The following is a 21053-nucleotide window of genomic DNA, read 5'->3' on the forward strand; positions in this document are numbered from 1 at the left end:
GTCCAGTAGTCATCCTGGGGACCAAAGCCGGATCCTAATGATGCAGAACATCCTTTGGTTTGGAAGTCAGGGTTAAGATGTGAATTGTGTGAGTTGGCTGGTTATGAGTAAGGCTTTGGTCCAAACGATTGAAATCAATGCAGTGTCCTCACAAGAATAGCTGCAGCTGCTGTGTGTCGTTCTTGCGTGGGTCGTCAAAAAGAGGAGGACGAGGAAAAGCCCCTGCCGCTGCCGCACCGCTCGCCGCACCGCTCACCGCATCCGATCTGCCGCTTTGCTGTAGTCGTGAGGGAATACTCGCAGCCGAATGGAGGTGCGCGTCACTCCTCGACGTTTTCCCTGAAGCGATGCGTCACCTCCGCCCACCAGACTCCCAGAAAGCACCTGATGATGCTGACTCTGTTGGCTCTCCGTGCCATGAATAAGCATCTGCTATGACCGACACACAACTCCTCCAACTTCACACCCTATCTGCTGTGGCAAACCGTTTTATCATGGAATAGCTAGTCTGGATTTGTGTGCCAAATATCTGTAAATCAGTTTTCAGTCCCTCAAAATGAACATTTCAGATAAACATAATGACAGTCTTCAAATCCAGAACTTCATACAGGACAAATAATGTCACTTTTTTATGTTAATGTGTATGGGGTTTCATTACAGATATTTTGAATTCACTTGTAGGCATAATTCGAGTTGTGACAATATCCTGACTATTAACTCATTGGCTGCCAGCCATTTTCAGGGCAATGGTCGAATTGACGTCTACAGCAGTCAATGGCAGCCAATTATTCCAGTTCAAGATTCATTCATTCATTCATCTTCTTCCGCTTTATCCTCCACATGATGAGGATCCTCCACATGTTGCTGGTGCCAATCCCAGCTGACATAGGGCGAAAGGCGGGGTTCACCCTGGACAGGTCGCAACTTCATCACAGGCCCACACAGAGACAAACAAACATCCACTCTAGGATTTTTCAAATAATATTTGCACATTACCTTTTCTGTCTGATCAACTAATATATCAAACTGTAATCAAGATGCATCATGAGCATATGTTTGTAAATTATCGTGTAAAGGTGTTTTTGGGTTTCCATGAGCTTGAGAACAAAAGGACAGTTACCTTTCATACAGTATGAGTCGAGTCCCGTCAGGCCCACCCACTGACGGTCCCTGATCTGAGTCAGTCCCAGTGTTCTTCATTCATAAACACTGGGTGCAACACTCAGTGTCATAGCCTACGAGACTTGGCAGAGAGCCCCCTTTCTGTTCCTGTTACATCATTCATACGTAACTGACCAGAGCTATTTCTGGCCTCCACAGTACTTTGTGCTTCTTGAATAGGCAGCATTTCTTCAGCGCATCTGCAGAACCAGCAGAATTCAGACACAGATTAACTCTGAAAAACTTAGCCCCCTTTCCTGCAAATACTTTCCAGTCCACTTTTCTCCCTGTCTTAATTTGGAAAATAAATCACAAAGTGTACTACTGTCTCTGTCAGCACTTGCAAGGAGTGCTGCTGCAGACCTGCCTGTACTGTGTATATGATCCTTCAGAGTTGGGCTCTGTCCATCTGAATCATGTCAGTTGTGGTTTTGACATTGGGTGGCTGAACTCAGCTCACCCACTCCTTACTTATCATTCATTGACTGTTCAACCTGAAGGCTTTGCTTGATTCCTTGTCTGCCTTCTTGCCAATCTGCTTACTTCCCACAAGGCCGTGTGCTGTGTCAGACAAACTTCCTGAATGAAGCACCTACTCCAAAAGAGAAAAGGCTTTGCACAAAATTTACTAGTAGGTTTTATAGATACACATACTCTGATTAAAGAATTAAAAAAACAGCTGATGTTTTTATGCTCCTAAGTCATTTAATCAGGTGGTAATAGATGGTTATTTAGACTGGACCTCTTTTGAAATGAGGGTATTCCTATTACCTACATGTCAGCCAATCTATACAGTGCTTCACAGGCTTATTGTTTATGGGTTGCAGGCACTTGTATGTGTGTGTGTTGGGGTCTTCTTAACTGCTTCAATACATCCAGTTGTGATAAAATGTCTCTGAGGATGTGTGGACGTTTTTCATCGTAACTCTCACAGTCAGAGGTTTATGACTGTGTGCTATTATTAAACGTTAGCGTCCCACTGTTGAATATACTATTTCCTTTTTATTGATCCTTCTCATGTAGCGACATATTTCCAGAACTGTTGTTGAGTGTTGACACTAAAGCTCGGCAAAGGAACAGGCTCTGATTTGGTCTGCCTGAATAATTATACCATGGCTTGGTTTCATTTTGGTCTATCAATTAGTTTTTATCTCCTGTTTGTTTGTTTTTTTACATAAACTGCAACTCACTGGATATTCTTTTTTTTTCTATTTCTCCTTAAATCCTACATGGTTGTGCATGTACATCCCAGTAGATCAGCAGTTTCTGCAGCCTGTCTGGGTCCAACAACCGTGCTTCAAAGTCACTTAAATCACTTTCATTTCCAGTCTGATGCTCAGTTTGAATGGCTTGAGATGGTGGTCTTGACCATGTCTACATGCTTAAATACGTTTTGTTACTGCCATGTGATTGGCTAATTAGATATTTGTGTTAACAAGCAGTTGAAGAGTTGTACCTAATGAAGTGGCAGGTGATGTTTGATGTGAGTGAGTCACTGCAGTTAAGTGAAAGCAATGTGAAACAGAAACAAAACAAAATAAAAAGTGCCATACTGACTCAGAGCAATTTTACTTTTTTTTTTTACTTTTCATTTTGTGCTAGTTACCATGGCGACCGGGGCCAGTGCGTAGAACACTGTGAGATAAGTCATGAATTGATGTTCACATCACACATTTCTGAGGAGGTGATAAAGGTAAAGGTTTGCTTACATAGTGTGTTGAGCTTCTATTTGCATTTTATTGATAAAAACTTGTGTGCATGATGATATATAAACCTAGTCAATGTGGTGTGCAGATCTTCTGGTGTGTGTGTGCACTATTTGTTACCTCTTTAGGACCTTTTCTGGCATAGACACTGACACTTGTCAGGACCAACAGTCCTAATGAGGCAGAACGTCATGGTTAACTTTAGAGCTAAGATTTAAATTGTGGTTAAGGTGAGGGTTAGGCATTAACAAATGCTTGTAGTTATTCTCAAAGATCATTTATTTTAATCCACATATCTGAATGCATTTTATTATACTGTAAAATACAAAATAAATAACTACCCGCTCCCACCATACTACTACAGTATACCAGCACTCCAATTCTAATTTCTGTGAATTCAAATACTAAGATACACTGGTTTTCTGCAGGTGTTTCCAGCACTGTGGGTTGGGTTTGCTTTGTGTTCTAGGCCTTGTGGCCAAAAAAGGTAGAGCTCGTAGTTTAAATATGCATAGTTGCAATTTTGTTATGAATATGTTACATTTTTATGCAGGGACAGGAAAAAGTGTATTAAATAAAAAAAGATTTAAATATTGTTATAGTAAATAGATTTTTATAGCATGTTAAATATATACAGTGTGTTTTGATTTATCTTGAATGATATCTTGTTGCCTGTTGTTTGTGTAACAGCCAAAGCAGAGGGCTGGGGAGTGTTCCGAAATAAAAACAGATGGCAGAAAGTGTGTGTGTGACTATGTCTCTCTCTGTGTTTCCACAGTGAAGAAAGCCAAACTGGATGGACCCCAAGGTAAGACTTGGCCTCCTGGCAACAGAAATAGGCAGATCACTCAGGAGGAGAGCCTCACTGTCATAAATCTTTAGGAGACCAAGGACACGTTATGTGATTCAGTCATACAATGCATGTAAATGCAGGCATGGGAAGTTAGATAATGCACAGTATACCATTATACCTGCTGGACGGACCCAGTGATCTTTATTGTTTTTTTGAATGCAGGGATGTTTCATCTCAACTTATCCAGTCCTTCTCTCTTTCCTTGGCAGATAAGTTCAACACTTATGTGACTCTGAAGGTGCAAAATGTGAAGAGCACAACCATTGCTGTCAGGGGCAACTTGCCCAGCTGGGAGCAAGACTTCATGTTGTGAGTCCTTCATTATCCTCTAATAATGCTCTCTTTTTTCTCCACTGCTTGTGTGCATTTGTGTTTTTTCCTCTCTTGTTTTCCATCAACCTTTCTTCCTTCCCTGTTTTTCACTCCTCCATCCCAAGTGCCCTTTATCCCTGCGTTCCACATAACTCTTCCTCCCTGCATCCGCAACTCTGTATCATGTGCTTTTTCACCTTCTCACACTGCTTCACACTTCTGCCCCTCTCTTCCTAATCCTTATTCCCAACTTTGGCTACCTCCCAGCTCCTCTTTTCTCTTTCTTCTGTCACTTCCTCTAAACAGAGCCTCTTGATCTTTATTTGCTCAGCCCCACCTTCTCCTCTTCCCCCCTCCTCCTCTCTATATTTCAACTTCACTTTTCACCTCATATTCTCCCTTCCCTCTCCTCATATCTTTGCTCTCTAGGCCTCTCAAGCAAGATTTGTTTTAGCTTTATTTTAGAATGAATATTGGAATCATTAGATCATTTAACAAGTAGCCGACATGCAGAGTGATACAGTGTGGTATTAACAACGAAGCCCTGTGCATCTGTGTGAGGCTTGGAGGCGTTGAAACATTGTTCTGGGATTGCATCAGTAAAGTAGTGTTATGTAATGTTTGGGCTGTAGAGAGAGCCTCATCCCCTCCTTCAGGATGCCTTTGACTGACTGTGCCCCCTCCGTCACAGCCATGAATCAAACAGGCACTCTTTAAAAGGAGTCACCACTGAGATGGGATTTCCAGTCCTCCTTTTTCTTAATTAAAGTTCCCACTTTCTCGCTCCAGGCATGCGATACAATCACCGGCTCCACTGCCATCATCACACTTCTCCCTCCCCTCATTTATTTTCTCTATGCTTCCTGCTCTCTTTTTTATGCTTAATGCCAGTTTTTTTTTTAGAATTACACCCACAGAGATGTGTTTTATATTTCTGACAGTGAAGCCCACAAGTACTTACTGCACATCTCATCTGTGTGTTTAGTATTTATGTTAAAATTGAGTGGAACAGGGGGTGGATGGCGTACTCAGAGTTGTTACATAAATAAAAAAAAGCAGTGTAGCACTGTAATATGTATAAATACTTTACAGTCTGTCAGTACACTAGGTAATATAAGCAAACTAAAATAAAGTCAAAGTTATTATCATCCAAAAAATCAGTCCCATTAATATAAATTATTGTTTTTATTTTATTTTTTTCGTTAAAAGATAATTTCATGTATTTTGGTTTAGGGACCTACAGCAATGTACCAACTAGCAACCCTAACCCTAACCCAGCTCTCAGTATGTATTTGAGTTTAAGTACAATACTGTCCTTTGAAATCTAAAATAGAGGCAAATGGAAATAGTCAAGCCAATACACACACTGTACCTCATGCAGGAGTACTTGATCAAAAACATTGTTCTTAGTTTTCTATATTTCTTTCTCTTTGCAGTGAGATCAACCGCCTTGACCTGGGTCTGACGGTCGAGGTGTGGAACAAAGGGTTAATTTGGGACACCATGGTTGGCACTGTGTGGATTCCCCTCCAGAACATCCGGCAGTCAAACGAGGTTTGCCACTCATCACAACCACTTGAGAAATGCTGTAGTGGAACACTCTGTTCTCAGACACACTTCAGGGATTTGTAGCAGTGATGTTGGTCAGACTTTATTGTTATTTTTGTATCATCTGTGCATCTTTCCGTTCCCAGGAGGGTCCAGGGGAGTGGCTCACACTCGACTCTCAGGTCATTATGTCTGATAATGAGATCTGTGGCACCAAAGATCCCACTCTGCACCTGGTGCTGCTTGACACACGCTTTGAACTGCCTCTTGGTGAGAAGAAATCAATAGTCACGTCAAATTCACAAATCAACCTTAGGTGGACAGAATCAGAATATATTGGGCGTTATCAAGCCTTGAGGAAAGCGGAGAAAGTCTTGAATAAATTGTGTATATGTATACAGTTAATAGTGATGTATGAACACCAGCAATCTGTGACTGATTAATTATCCTGATCCACTTTTCAGTATTTGCACAGATGTCAGAGAGAAAAATGTTTGTGTCCTTTCTTAGTGATCATCAAGCTGTCCTCCTCTCAGCATTGATTAGGTGTGATTTCCACACTGTTTCCTCTAATCAATATTGTATTGCAAGTCTAGGGGCTAAGTGTTCTGGGTCAAATAAAATGTGCAGTTGGGTTGAATCACAGAGGACAAAACAATATTGAGGTATAGTGTTTGTGGTATAACTATTTTAAGATTTCTTTTTCTTTGTTTCCTGAGTTTATGTGTTTTGTCGTTCTCAGATATCCCAGAGGATGAAGCACGGTACTGGGCCAAAAAACTGGAGCAGCTCAACGCTATGAGGGACCAAGATGTAAGCTGTATGATTTAATATCGCAACATATAGCCACATTTTAGGAACATGCCCAGTGAAGTGGATTATAAACAGTATGTTACTCGTTACAAGATCAAATGTTACTTTTGAAACGGCAGTCATGATTAATATAATAACCATTTACATAGTTTTTAAGTCTTTCTCCTTTTCTCTGTCACAATTTTCTCAGTCACCATCATGTGCACTTGTAATTTTTCCAGTATTCATACCAGGAAGAACAGGAACGCCCTCTCCGTGCGCCAGGCACCCAGTGCTGTAAGTAACTGATCGATGTTTGCTCAAACTAGTCATTTGTTTGTGCTGAACAAGAGAATTATGTGTTTAGCTGTTGAAATGTAATAAGATTGCTTTAGGTCAGCCTGTGCATTATGTGTGTAACCACACATGGGTTGTTTTGCGTTAGACGGGAAGAAGGTCTGGATCATTACACAGTAAGGGATCAATAGCGATATCGGATGTCCGGAGGAGTGCTGCTCCAGGATGCTTAGTGTGTTTTGACTCCTGGCCCGGTCTGCTGAGCTCGCTGAGCCAGCAGTCTTGGGCAGGTGGAGCCCACTCCACTCCCTCTGTGCTCTCTTTCCATACACCTGCTCCAACTGGGAACTTTGAAGCATCTATAATGTGAACGCATGCTTATGTTTTGACATCAGTTCAGTTCAGTATTGACACTTCTTCTTGTTCGATCACAGGTAATTGGAACCTATGGGGAGACCAACAAAGTAAGAGCACATGCAGTACATTATGTGCATACAGTGAGTACATAAATGTTTTGTGAGTCCTACATGTTGAGATAGAGAGTTTAGCTACTTATTTATAGTAAACATGGGGGGGCTTCCCCCACTCTGTGTCCCCACTACACTGTTATACAAACTGTACAATTTCACACACTTAATGCTATTAAATGGCTTAGTTAAACTATGTCTTAATAGTTCTATATTGCAAAAGCTATGCTCAGTGGCATTGTGTCAGAGGGCTGACCTTTTGCAGTATCCCACAACACCTTCAATCAGAAGGGAGAATTCCACAAAGAGGTGGTCCTCTCTTCTCCAGGTCTCTGGCTTAAAATAAAAGGGGAACGTTGATGGCAGCCAACAGGACATTAGTGAGCCAAAAAAAAGGTGTGCCCCAAGGGTATCCAGTCATGCAGTGGGGTTTTATTTTGGAAAGGTTATTTCTGCCACTGCTGTGAAAAACTGCAAGGTTGGTGGATAGTCGTTGGGGGGAACTGATCCTTTAATATGTCTTTGTTTTAGTTTAATCTAGCACTTGGCCATAGAGAGTCATTATAATGAAAATAAGTTGTTGTCCAAATACACACACACACACATACACATTTTGTAATACAAGAATACATTCATACATTAGATATAAAAAGCCTCCCATGTGGTGTCCCCCTCTCTCTCTCTATCTGTCTTCATCCTTGTCTGTCTGTCTCTTTCTCACTCTTGCTGTGATTAACAGATGGTCTTATATAAGTGCCTCACCCACTCCACTGCAGCAGTTCATCTCATCTCTGTTCACTTAAAAGAAAAAAGGAAAGGAAAGAGCAGTGGAGCGGCTGATAGATGGTGAGCCGGTGAAGTGAGTGGGACAGAAGGATGCAGAGAGAGAGAGAGAGATTGAGACATGTGGAGACGCGGGTGAATTAGGAAACAAAGTTCATTGTCTATAATTAGTGTTTACACGCCCAGACAGATGGAGATGAAGGTGTACGCACTGCAACAGTAGCCCTCCCTCAGAGTGTGAGAGATGATGGCTGATAATAATGAATGATTAATAGATGGTGGTTTGGCTTTTGACTGATTCAGTAGTGTTTACGTCTTTCATCACTTCCCTCTGGGATTTTAAGACCAGATCTATGACCACCACAGAAAAATAAAGCACCTCCTTCATGAGCAGAAGGGATTTATGTTCAGTTGTGGTGGTGGGAATGTGAAGGAGCTCATCACATGCTTTATGTATGGATGCACTCTGGATGACCTATATGGTTCTGATTGTGGTAAGCAGCCACCTCATCTGTATTACCTGTAATTAGAGTTCAAGCACAAGTGTGTAGAAAACTATTGAAACTGTAAGAGTTCTCTTCTTCCTCTTATTATTCCTCCAAATGAATCCCGTTTTTGAGGCCCTGAACATACCCCAAAACTCACCAATTTTTGCAACTGCATCAGACCTTGTGAAAAATTACATATATTAGTGGTTCGGGGAATGCGCATAAAAAAATGAAAGTGGGCAGGGCTAAAAACTGACGCAAAAAACTTGTATTAGGTCATCTGCTGTCGGGTTTAACGTACATGAACGAAACTTGGTTGCTGAAGACAACTATGTTGCTGAAAACGGTAGAAAATACTAAAAAAAAAAAACTGGTACAACTGTGCCAATCCTGGTCCGATCTGAACCAAACCGGCTAGGATTGATCGTAGTCCGGCCCTGAAGACGGCTATATGAAAATATTCAATTTTGAAAACAGCGCCCCCTGGTATCGGCAGACAGAATTACATTTAAAGTTTTTCATGCTGCTAACAGGGATGGTTGTATCCACCTGAAACTGGATATGTGAGACCCCAGACCCATCCTGAACATGTCAGTAAAAGATGACCTCCCTACAGGAAGTAGAATGCCCGAAACAGGAAGTAAAGTCTAACATTGTCGGATCTGCACAAAACTTTATATGTGAGTCAAGGGAACTTTCCTTAACATGTTTACGGACATGCCTTTCACCCAACAGGAAGTCGGCCACTTTAAAAAGGAAGTGCCCTCTAACTTTGCACAGGGACGCCGCTGAAAATAACTAGTACCACAAGCGGTGAATGAACGGGAGATGAGCTAGAGGCGCACGTGGCGACATGGGCACACAGAGACTCGCGAGCCCTCAAGCTCGAATCCGTTCAGAACTGCTTGCGGTACTAGTTACCATTGTAATGGAAGATTGTCTCAGTGCTGATTAGAACCTCTTTCTGTACCACATTACAAGGTCGACTGGGATCATCACTTTGATTATGTTTGTTCTCTTTTGTTCTCCTGTTGCTTGATCGATAAAAAATATTAATTTTTTTGCTGCCATGTCTCTGTGTGCCTCTGTATAGATGAGGATCCGGACAGTGCAGTGGATGACAGGGACAGCGACTATCGCAGTGAAACCAGTAACAGCATCCCTCCTCCCTACTACAGCACATCTCAGCCCAATGCCTCTGTCCACCAATATCCCATCAGCCACCAGCACCGCACCTCCAGAAGCTTTTCTTACCCATGCACGGCCAATAGCGACGACCTGGACTACCACAATCAGAGGGCTGTTAGGTGTGTATCTGCTTCTTTGCAATCAGCACTGGAAAATATTAGTGAATCATTTGGTCTTTGTAATTTATGTAAAAATGGTCACTAGAGTTTCACAGAGACCCAAGATTAATCCAGATAGATGATTTGTTCAACAGTTAAACACTTTAATTCTCATTCAGTTCATGTTCATTAGAGAGACTAGAATAAATAGCACCATCTTGTTTTTAGCTAAGTCATACTTATTTAATATATACATAGCATTACAAATAATAGTTGTGCTGAGCTTAAGCACTTTTCAAAAGACACAATGCAATAAAAGAAGAAAAAAGTACGAATAACACATTTAATATGGCAACATATACAATCAGACTGCATCAAGAATAAAAGCAAGATTAAAAAGGTATGACTTTATATTAGATTTGAATTCATCACTGGTAATGGTTGTGAAAAAGAAAACTGAAATTCAGACATAAAAATGAAACATAAAATGAAACATAGTGAAATTCAGTCAGGAGTTTGTGGACATTCTCATCTCGCAGGTGATATTTTGACTTCTCACAACAGAAGAAGTGAAGAACTGATAATAATACTAATATTAATAACTTGATTTATATAGCACCAAACCAAACAGTCATTACCCAGTGCTTCACAGAGACGGACAATTAAACACAAGAAAACAAACTAAAATAAAAAATGCAAAGAAAATAATACTGCATATAAATATATTAAACTTGTAAAAGCTAAAAAAACAACAACAATGTTTGCTTTTCTTGCAAGTGCCCCACTGAGCCTGGGCCTGGAGCTTTATAGTGTACAGTAACTTCTGTCAAAATGTTAATGAATGGTAATCAGTGAGTGTATGAATATGTGAGCCCCTCACTCACTCATGCAAACCAAACCCTATTCCCTCTTCAGATTGGTTTCCAGTATTGTTACATTTCTCTGCCTATACTGACATACTCCTCACACACTGGGAAGGAAACCATGCATCCCTCCTCCTCTGACTTTATGAATTATTCAACTGGCAATCTACCGGTCAATACTGCACATACCGTTATAGATGTTTGTGTGAGTGTATTGGACAGGGCAACTTCCCCACACTCCCTCCCTATTTTCTTCATTTCCTCCTTTCATCTCCCTCCATTCCCCCTTCATTCCCTGTCCTCTTTCCCTCTATTTTCTGCTCACTCTCCTCCAGTTCTCACCATCCATCCTACCTCCTCTTTGAGCCTATTTTTCTGTTTGCCATGCTATTCATCAAAGGCTATAAATAACTTTTTTCATCTGTAGCTTTCCTGAAAGCTTGTGTCAGCATTCTAGAGACCTCTCACCTTACTGGTCTGCTTTATGTCTCAGTAATTGTCTGCTACACTTGTATCCCCTGTGCTTTTCATTGATTATCCATCAGCATTATTCCTGACCACCCCAAGAAATGTTGGAAATGTTTGTAGTAGTGCTGTCATGTCAGCTGTGCCACACAGTAGAGTACAATGTGTACAGGTTATGAATTTCTGTGTAAGACTATTGTGCATACGTGTACTTAGTGGCAATAAAACATGGATGGTCATAATGAAAGTATTTTTTGTACTTAAATCTTCTCTTCTCTTCTCTTCACTTCTCTTCTCTTCTCTTCTCTTCTCTTCTCTTCTCTTCTCTTCTCTTCTCTTCTCTTCTCTCTTCTCGTCTCTTCTCTTCTCTTCTCTTCTCTTCTCTTCTCTAGCCCCACGGGGAGCTATGCGTCATCTGCAGAGCTGAGTCGGTGCAGCAGTCAGCTGAGTGTGGAGGATTATGGAGGTGAGTACATCGAGAGGGATCCGTATGATGAGAACGACTCCTACCACTCCTGCCATTCCTCGGTCAGCTACAGCAAAGGCTCTCCAGACTGGGACCCTGATGAGACCCAGGCAGCATACAGTGATGAGGGTGGTTACAGCAAAGATGGTGGCGAGGAGGTGGCTCTGTACGAGGAGGATGATGGCGGATTGTATGAGGGAGAAGAAGATGGGCTCTATGAGGAAGAAGAGATAATGTATGATGATGAGGATTTGTACAATTTGGATGGGCCCCTTAGTGAGGACATAGAGCCTCCATTCACTCCCACACCAACATCAACTGCCCCTCCAACTCTTGATGTACCAAGCTCCAGACCTCCTCTAGAGAAACAGACGTCCTTGCACCAGCAGCAGCCATCTTCTCAATTGTCTAACCAAACACCTAATCAGGCTCATCCTCCTGGCGTGGCCCCAGCAGCACAGCCCCCCTCTAGTCAAACAACAACCCAAACACCTAAGCAGCCCCAAACACAACCTCAGCCACAGCCAGCTCCATCTGCTACTTCCTTCTTCTCAATGGCCAAACCTCTAACAGCTGCAGTCACAGGCCTGGCCTCTACTTTCCTGTCTTCAGCCACCCAACCTGCCCAACCTGCCCAACCTCCCCCGCAGCCCTCAGCCTTATCCCAACAGCACCATTCTGCAGCAGCCAGCTCTGTCCCGCCATCTCACCCAGCCACCATGGCTAACTCAGCCACTCAGCCTCCCTCCACCACCGTCGGCCCTTCCTCACAACAGATCCCGTCATCTGCACAGCCCCATTCCCAAACCAACGACCCTGCCACCACACAGTCAGCTGCCCCCGAGGACCAGGTTCCCCAACTTGAAGAAGAACAGTGGCTAGAAGAGGAAATGATGTTGGAGAGAGAGGACAGGACCCCTCCAGCCCAGTCGGAGGAGAAGTTCCCGATGGAGGAAAAGGAGCAACAATTTGAAGAGAACACACCGCAGACACCCACAGAGTTACAAGAGATTCCACCAGAGAGGTAGGAATTAAGAGTGAAAGGGAAAGAGATCAATTAATTGTGTGAATTATAAAAATAGCCCAGAAAAACTGTGACTATCTAAAATATTTTTATTTATTCCTTTTAGCCCTCCAGTTATAGAGGAGCCCAAAGAGCCAGTCGATCCAGCAGTCCGCGCCAAAGAGAACTGGCTGAGGTTGTACAATAAGGTTTTAGAGCAGCTTCGGGAGGTAAGCTAAGAAGTTTAGCACAGTCTCAGTCTGGTTTGAACACCACATTTATTCCAAATTTTTGTTTTGTCCTCCACTACAGTTTAATCCGGTGCCTGAGCTTTAGGCTTGATTAGGCACCATTCTGTCATCAAACAGACATGTCTGAGTTAAAAAGCCTCTAAAAGTGTCTGCCAGGTCTTTGAAATATGTATCTGTTGTGCATTATTTATGTTCACAGACAGGATACATTCAGGAAGTTCTTGAGTTGATAATGTTTTTTTTCCAGAATGCAGACTCATGCTCTCATATTTATACCGTGGGTCACTGCAAATGGGCCCTAAGCCCCACAGGGCTCAGCTCTTCCACCTGAGCTATCCTGCACCCCCATGCTCTATGGTTGTTGTTGCCTTTTGATTTTCTTGAATTAAGTTATGCTTGGTCAAGTTTCACTTGCATATTTTATTCATATATTACGTTGCTTTTCATTACCTTTAAATTCTGTTGTGCAGATGATTAATCATTTAAATGTTTATGTCAACGGATGTTGCATTGCAGTTTTTGCACTTGGCCTCCCTTTTGTTTGTTCCTTTTTTGTTTGTGCCGACCCATTTTGTTTTCTTTCTAGTTTCATGTCATTGCCATAGCGACACTCGCATGCATTTTGCTTGGCCATCATTGGAGCATGTTGACAGGTAGGTTCAAACCAACTGGCTGTGTGAAAGAAAGAAGGACATTTTGTAGAAATTGGACAGTGAAGAAAACAAACATGGACAGGCTGATGCAGTGATGTAACTTTTAATTTAGAGATACGGGGAGACAGATGATATAACAGGCAGGAACTGGTCATGAGGTACCTGGAAACATGAACACTGACTGTCTTTTCATACGTCAGCAGCACACCTGCCATCTTGGTAAACTAATACATTTACACATAGAAACTGTTTCATAATAAAAAGTACCAGTGTTCACATTTCACTGATTATGTTTATGCCTTGGAAGAGGTATGCTGAGTGGACAGGAAAGCACTACTGAAAAATGGGACAGCAGTGAGCAAGACTGGAGAAAAAGTTGGGACATCTGGTGGGTGGATGAAGAATGACTTTTTAGAGTAAATAAAGGCAGACATGGACTAGGAGAAGTAAACCAGGGCCAGTGACAAAGTATTAGAGGAACAAGGAAGCAGAGATGTGACTGAGTTCTTGTTTAATTCCCCACTGTGTAAAAAAACACACATGCCATCATTCTGCTCATCCATGTTCATGCCAATTGTCTCCTGAGAATATGATTTAAGTAACTGTGATACACTGTGATTCTCCCCACACACATTTGATTTCAAATTGAAACCAAAGCATCTGTTTGCACTGTTATATCACCAATTAGATCTATAAAGTAGCAGTATTTTAGCCATAAATCATGCTACTAACAACTTCTTTTAATTTTTTGATGACTGTTGCAAAAGTGGATTTTTTTATATGTGAAGACTGCAAGGACAAAATAGAGTCTGCCTTTGTAGTTCACTGAAATTACTTATTTTTCTCTCTCAGGCTCGAGGAGAGACCTCCAACTCGCTGTGGTTTGGTAAAGGAGGGTGGGTGTCTGCTGTTACTCTACATAGTATACGATATTAAAGTCAAGTTCATGAAACAACTCCAGATATTAAACTCGGTCAAAATTATCCTCAGATCATTATGGAAACCTGCCAACGTTCCTTTCGATTGAAAATGCCCTTCTTTAGTCAGGGATTCCTCCTTTTCTCATTCCACTTATGGCATTTGGCCAGTGAGTATTGAGCTGCGGTAGGCTGCCCTGACTTAGCTGGCAGGTCATTTGTAGATGAGGCAGACCTCAAAGTGGAACCGAGGCTGCATACTGAAGAAGTGCTAAGCTAGCCAAGTAGAAACCCAACAATTACACCCAGATGCATGGAGTGTCACTTCCACAATTTGAGCTGTAATCAAACTCTCCAGTAAAGTCCTTTAGAAGTCCTTGAGTCAATTAGTGTGTCAAACACATCAGCCTTATGGTAACAAAATATGAGATCATACCAAGAAACTATGATCGAGGCGACTACAGATACTTATGATTTCATAATTAATGTTTTTTGTTTTATCCAGAATGGGTGGTGCACTCTACAGTATTGACAGCATGCCTGACCTTCGTAAAAGGAAAGCTATTCCACTTGTGAGAGATCTGGTAAGAAACACACGCACACACACACACACACACACACACAATATGCACCCGGTATTTATTTATTTATTTTTAAATCTTATTCTTAGACAAATATCTTTATTTCTGCCTCTTTGGCATGTGAGTAAATCCTCTATAAAACATCTGAATAGCTTCCTATTTTACCTTTCACTGTCTATATTTGTTTTGTTACTAAATTATAAGCTTGCATATCTGTGGGGTTAATGTAATTACAGTAATACCTGTCAGCAGTACCTGTCAGGTGCACTGGGACACTGGTGCACATGCTCATGCACACAATGCACCATAAAGAATCATTTAACAATTCCTGACATGTTCACATCTGTTTCTTTCTCTCTGTTTCATCACTGCTGGGTCTTATCAGGCCATGGTGAGTCCTTGTTTGTCCCTTTATATAAATCAAATATATAGCTGACATCCACAGTATAGTCAACATTTTAAGATAAACATTCTCTCTTTTCCTTTTTCTCAGTCGCTAGTGCAGAATTCTCGGAAAGCTGGAATCACATCAGCCATGGCTTCCACCACTCTTGGCAATGAAGAGCTAGTGCGTGTCCTTTTCCACAATTCAGTTCACGTTTTTCCATTTTCTATTCGATCTTAGTATCAAACTCACAGTTCATTTCTCCACCCCTTCTTCTTTGCAGAAGAGCCATGTTTATAAAAAGACCCTGCAGGCTCTGATCTACCCCATCTCCTCCACCACGCCACACAACTTTGAGGTGTGGACAGCCACCACCCCCACCTACTGCTATGAATGTGAGGGACTGCTTTGGGGTATCGCCCGCCAAGGCATGCGCTGCTCTGAGTGTGGCGTCAAATGTCACGAAAAGTGTCAGGATCTACTCAACGCCGACTGTCTGCAGAGTAAGAAACACACATGCGCGTGTCACTGTAACACTGTTATACATATTCACCTATTTGTACCCGGGTATACACACACATCACAGCCATACATACAGTCACGTGACATCATCTAAGAATCTGGACTCTGGAGATGCGTGATTTTGAGATTAGTCACATTAGTGTCCCCATGTATTGTATGTTCCATATTTTATTGTCTGTTTTCATAATTCAATTTTTTTACACCATGTTCTGTTAAAAAAAAGGCCTGAACCTAGAAATTAAAAATATTAACTCCATAGGAAAATGTTATGACTTTATAAATCTATGGTCTATGGTCTATGGATACAATACATGTCCCTATACAGGGTCAATGACACGATATACTGTATTGCAATATGTTAATAGTAATAAGCGGTGCAACATTTTGACATATTTTTGTCACCACCACAATAGCATATTTAAAAATAATTCTCATAATAGGTTTTAAATACAACACAAAATCACTGTTAAAAGCGCCTCAAAGAATTGATGCTGTATCATGCCCGTAAATATCAAAATATTTTAGTGTTTCAATATTTTCTTACACCCCTACTCAGCACAGACCTTAACCTATTTAGCTCCTCTTCCCTATCCTTCTCCCCGATTGACATCCCATTTTTCTTGACCTCTATCCACTCTCACATTCTCCTCCTTCTTCCTTTCCAATTTATCTCCTGAGTAATATGCTGTCATACCCCAGCTTTTTGCCTCTCTCCCCTCTGCCCATAGCCTTTGCATCTATACTGCTTTGTCTGATTCATCTCCACCAACAGAGACTCAAGTCAGTCTATGCAGTGCCTAATTCATATCTCTCCTCTCTCCAAAGAGTTGTTTAAGATATTTGTGCCAAATCATCTTATGGTCTTTTATACTCTGAATGTCTATTCAATTTTGTCATTACATTAACAGGTGTCGCGTTTGATGATCCTTTGCCATGAAGTGTCAAAGACTTAAAACATGATGTGATGCTATCTTAATCTGACACTCAGCTTTGAAAAGATGGCTTCCAATGAAAGAGGAGATATGTCCTGTGGGCTATATTGCTATGACTATATTTCACACTACTGCCTCAATCTTCCTGCATCCCTTGTCTCATCAGGAGCTGCAGAGAAGAGCTCCAAACACGGGGCGGAGGACCGAACCCAGAACATCATCATGGTCTTGAAGGACCGCATGAAGATCAGAGAGAGGAACAAACCAGAGATCTTTGAGCAGATACAAGAAGTGTTTGCCCTCGATAAATCAACACACGCCACGCACATGAAACAGATCAAGCAGAGTGTGCTTGACGGTACCTCAAAATGGTCTGCGAAGATCAGCATCACAGGTTTGTTTTTACATTGATGGTTACAGCATATGTCCTATTCTGAGGCATCAATAAGATGTATGGTGCTCTTACTGATATATTTAAAATGATCTGAATTATACAATACATGTTGACTTAGAAGGCAGCTACCAGGGTTTTTGTTAAAACGTCTCTTGTCTCTTCTGCAGTGGTTTGTGCTCAGGGTCTGCAGGCTAAAGACAAAACAGGCTCCAGTGACCCTTATGTCACTGTTCAAGTCGGGAAGACCAAGAAGAGAACCAAGACCATCTATGGCAACCTCAACCCTGTCTGGGAGGAAAACTTCCACTTGTGAGTACAGTAGGACGAAATGGTGACATATGCTGAAATTTTTATTTCACGTATCAGTGTTCAGATGACAATCAGCACTAGAAATCAACGTTTCCTGTTTTTTTTAAAGCGAATGCCACAACTCATCTGACCGCATCAAGGTCCGTGTGTGGGACGAGGACGATGACATCAAGTCCCGCGTGAAACAGAGGTTTAAGCGTGAGAGCGACGACTTCCTGGGTCAAACAATCATCGAAGTCCGCACTCTGAGCGGGGAGATGGACGTCTGGTACAACCTGGGTGAGATTTGCAAGATAAAAGAAAAGGCAATGGAGAATTATGGACAGTTAAGAGAAGCAAGTCACACTGAGCTAAAATGATAAGAAACAGAAGAACTTGTCTGCTGTGGATAGTTTGCTGAAAAAGTTATGTGTTTAACTTTGATCTGACAGACAAGAGAACAGATAAGTCTGCTGTGTCGGGAGCCATTCGGATGCACATCAGTGTGGAGATCAAAGGAGAGGAGACGGTAGCACCTTACCATGTCCAGTACACCTGTCTACACGAGGTCAGTCTAATATGACATCCAGTAGGAATCTTCCAAATGTTGTCATTATTTTTTGGACTTGATATTAAACATTAAAGGTACAGTATCTAAATGTTTGCACCATTTATTGGTGAAGTTGCATGTTGTAGCTCAATTTCCCCTTTTGCTCACCTATGTAGTTAGCATCTCAGTTTGCGTCAAAACTAAAAAGATGTTAACTTTGTCCATCGTGGGCTACTGTAAAAACATGGCAGCTTCTAAAGAGCTGACCCAGCTCATGGTATAAATACAGGAGACTCATTCTGGGGTAGTGAAAAATAACAATTCATACAATCAGATGATTGTACACTTATTATTTTATCTTCAATTTGTCTCAAATTAAAATAATAATAAAATAATCATTTGTAATTATTGCAAACATTGAGGCATCTTCATCAGTATAGAGTTGATATGGACATCCTGGATGTGGGACATCAGCAATTAGGCATAGTATATTTCTCTGTCATGAAAGCCTACAGACAATTAAATAGTTTATATATAAACTGCAGGGTTGTGAGTCACAACCATTGAATTAATAATTTTTGGCAGCCTCTTGGCAGTGTTCAAATGACTGAACTTTAACACACAAGCACACTCATCATTCCTTTCCCTGTTTTCAGCATCTGTTCCAGTACACTACTGAGGAGCAGAATGGAGGTGTAGTAAAAATCCCGGATGCCAAAGGGGACGATGCCTGGAAGGTGTACTTTGAGGAGACAGCTCAAGAGATAGTGGACGAGTTCGCCATGAGATATGGAGTCGAGTCCATCTACCAGGCCATGACGTCAGTACTTCAAATATTACACTGTATTTTTAACTCAATCCACATTCTACCAAGTTGACTTTAGCTCTGTGACACAGTTAGATAATTACAATCTATTTATTCATCAAAGTAAGCAAGTTTTTCTTCTCCACTCCCACCCCACAGCCACTTTGCCTGCTTGTCATCCAAGTACATGTGCCCAGGAGTCCCAGCGGTGATGAGCACACTGCTGGCCAACATCAACGCTTACTACGCCCACACCACCCAGTCCTCCAACAACGTTTCTGCCTCAGACAGATTTGCTGCGTCAAACTTTGGCGTGAGTCCCTGATAGGGCTGAACAGTTAATTGTTTTCATATCTAAATATCACTTTTAAACAACCTATTTAGCAAATTGCAAAGGCTGAAATTCGATTAGTCTACTTTTAAATATCCATTCTTTATGGAAAATATAGATGTTACCCATGCCTGTCGGAAACTGTTCATAACGTTTTCATCCTTGCAAGAGAATAGTTAATTTTTTTAAAGTTTTGTTGGTGTCATGTGGTAATTTTTGAATTAAATTGTGCATCTCTATAGCCCGCTGATTAACTCCGTTTATCAATATTTAAAAGTAATGTATTTCTCCTGTAATCAGTCAATAATGTACTGACCCCAACATTATCGTGCTTCCTTATTTTGATAAAATATTTTTCCCAAATTATTTAGCCACAGTCCCTCACTATTGGTAGAAATTTTTATACATTCCTTAAGTTCTCTTTTGTCCCCTCTTGATCGATGTGACTAAAATGGGAAAATACTTTCTTAAAAACCTCTAACCCTAATTGTCCTTCATTTTATTCTGGCCCCACCTTCTTCTGCAAATATCCAATCAACTGAGCCTTGTCAGATCCAGCCCAAGATTTGTGTAGTCTAATGTAGCAAACACAGCTGTGGTGTGTGTCTGAGCTGTTTGTTCTGTTTTTGTGTCTTCCTGTTTAGAAGGAGAGGTTTGTCAAACTGCTGGATCAGCTGCACAACTCCCTGAGGATTGACCTGTCCATGTACCGGGTACTGACTCTTTTTCTTTAATATAACAATTCTTTTTAAAAGTTTGTATGTATAAAACGTTACACTTTATTAGCAAAACACCCCTTGTTAGTCCACGCCCGTTCTGTGTCGATGTATGACATAATGCCTATTTGTTGTTTTAAATAAAATGAAATTGCCACTACTCATATTTATTGTCTTTCTACCAGAAGAACGGTCAACTTTTAAACTGTGATGAGCTTTTTGTACAGTATCTTACACATTATTGAATGTGGTTTCAGAATAACTTCCCTGCCAGCAGTCCTGAAAGACTACAGGATCTTAAGTCCACTGTTGATCTCTTGACCAGCATCACATTCTTCAGGATGAAGGTAAAAAAAACATTTATTTTTTTATTTTAAACATACTTTTCTTTAATTTCAACATGGAACTCCAAGATAAACGTAGAACACTTTTCCAGCACTTTCTGAACAGTACCCTCGGGCACAAACTGAGAATCAGCTTAAAATTTTCCTGTTCAAACCGAAAACCAAGCTCATGCAACTCAGGGTGTTAACGCATGTTAATAGAATTTGCTCACCTCAGTGAGTTTATGGTTAAAGGGCCGCTGAGATAACCCCCCCCCTGCCGAGAGTGTGCCTGTCTGACAGACACTTTGGTGTTTTCCTTTTAACCAGATGTTGGGTTCTATTTATGTTCAGGTCCAGGAGCTGCAGAGTCCCCCGAGGGCAAGTCAAGTGGTGAAAGATTGCGTGAAAGCCTGTCTCAACTCCACCTATGAGTACATTTTCAACAACTGCCATGACCTCTACAATAGGGAATATCAGACAGATCCTGTAAGTCTTGGTTTGAAGCTAAATTAGTTTGTTCTTGCTGTTTGATGGCTCTACTTTGGTCTCATTGTGCCACTGTTTTTGTCTCCAGTCAAAGGCAGTTCCTCCGGATGAGCAGGGTCCCAGCATCAAGAACTTAGACTTCTGGTCCAAACTTATCACCCTCATCGTCTCCATCATAGAGGAGGACAAAAACTCCTACACTCCTTGCCTTAATCAGTGAGTTCAGTGCTCATAATTTTGGTCTACGTTTAGGAGAACCAACTCTTTTAAAAGACATTTATTGTTTCAGGGGAAAAAAAACAAAACAAAGCAATTGGACAAATAAATGGACGTGTTATAGCATAAAGAGAAACACTCAAACAGTTAAACAGCCTTTGTTTGTTCTGAAGCCACATGGTCTGTCCAGTCAGTTCCAAAATAGAAAAT

General features: G+C 41.3%; 1 protein-coding gene across 1 annotated transcript in view; it reads left to right on the forward strand.

The window, feature by feature from the left end:
• Window positions 1-21053, forward strand: part of LOC131455742 (protein unc-13 homolog A-like) — a 30535-nt gene that overhangs the window by 848 nt on the left and 8634 nt on the right. The window contains exons 2-26 of the mRNA XM_058623512.1: window positions 3646-3675; window positions 3930-4029; window positions 5469-5586; window positions 5727-5850; window positions 6323-6393; window positions 6615-6669; window positions 7104-7133; window positions 9501-9714; window positions 11414-12511; window positions 12618-12720; window positions 14247-14290; window positions 14817-14895; window positions 15278-15283; window positions 15386-15460; window positions 15561-15780; window positions 16898-17125; window positions 17293-17434; window positions 17544-17713; window positions 17866-17981; window positions 18620-18783; window positions 18928-19081; window positions 19744-19812; window positions 20073-20162; window positions 20493-20627; window positions 20716-20843. Of these exons, the coding sequence (XP_058479495.1) occupies window positions 3646-3675; window positions 3930-4029; window positions 5469-5586; window positions 5727-5850; window positions 6323-6393; window positions 6615-6669; window positions 7104-7133; window positions 9501-9714; window positions 11414-12511; window positions 12618-12720; window positions 14247-14290; window positions 14817-14895; window positions 15278-15283; window positions 15386-15460; window positions 15561-15780; window positions 16898-17125; window positions 17293-17434; window positions 17544-17713; window positions 17866-17981; window positions 18620-18783; window positions 18928-19081; window positions 19744-19812; window positions 20073-20162; window positions 20493-20627; window positions 20716-20843 (3763 nt within the window). The remainder of the gene's footprint in view (window positions 1-3645; window positions 3676-3929; window positions 4030-5468; window positions 5587-5726; window positions 5851-6322; window positions 6394-6614; window positions 6670-7103; window positions 7134-9500; window positions 9715-11413; window positions 12512-12617; window positions 12721-14246; window positions 14291-14816; window positions 14896-15277; window positions 15284-15385; window positions 15461-15560; window positions 15781-16897; window positions 17126-17292; window positions 17435-17543; window positions 17714-17865; window positions 17982-18619; window positions 18784-18927; window positions 19082-19743; window positions 19813-20072; window positions 20163-20492; window positions 20628-20715; window positions 20844-21053) is intronic.

The sequence above is a fragment of the Solea solea genome, chromosome 1, assembly GCF_958295425.1.
Source record: "Solea solea chromosome 1, fSolSol10.1, whole genome shotgun sequence".
Classification (NCBI taxonomy): Eukaryota; Metazoa; Chordata; class Actinopteri; order Pleuronectiformes; family Soleidae; genus Solea; species Solea solea.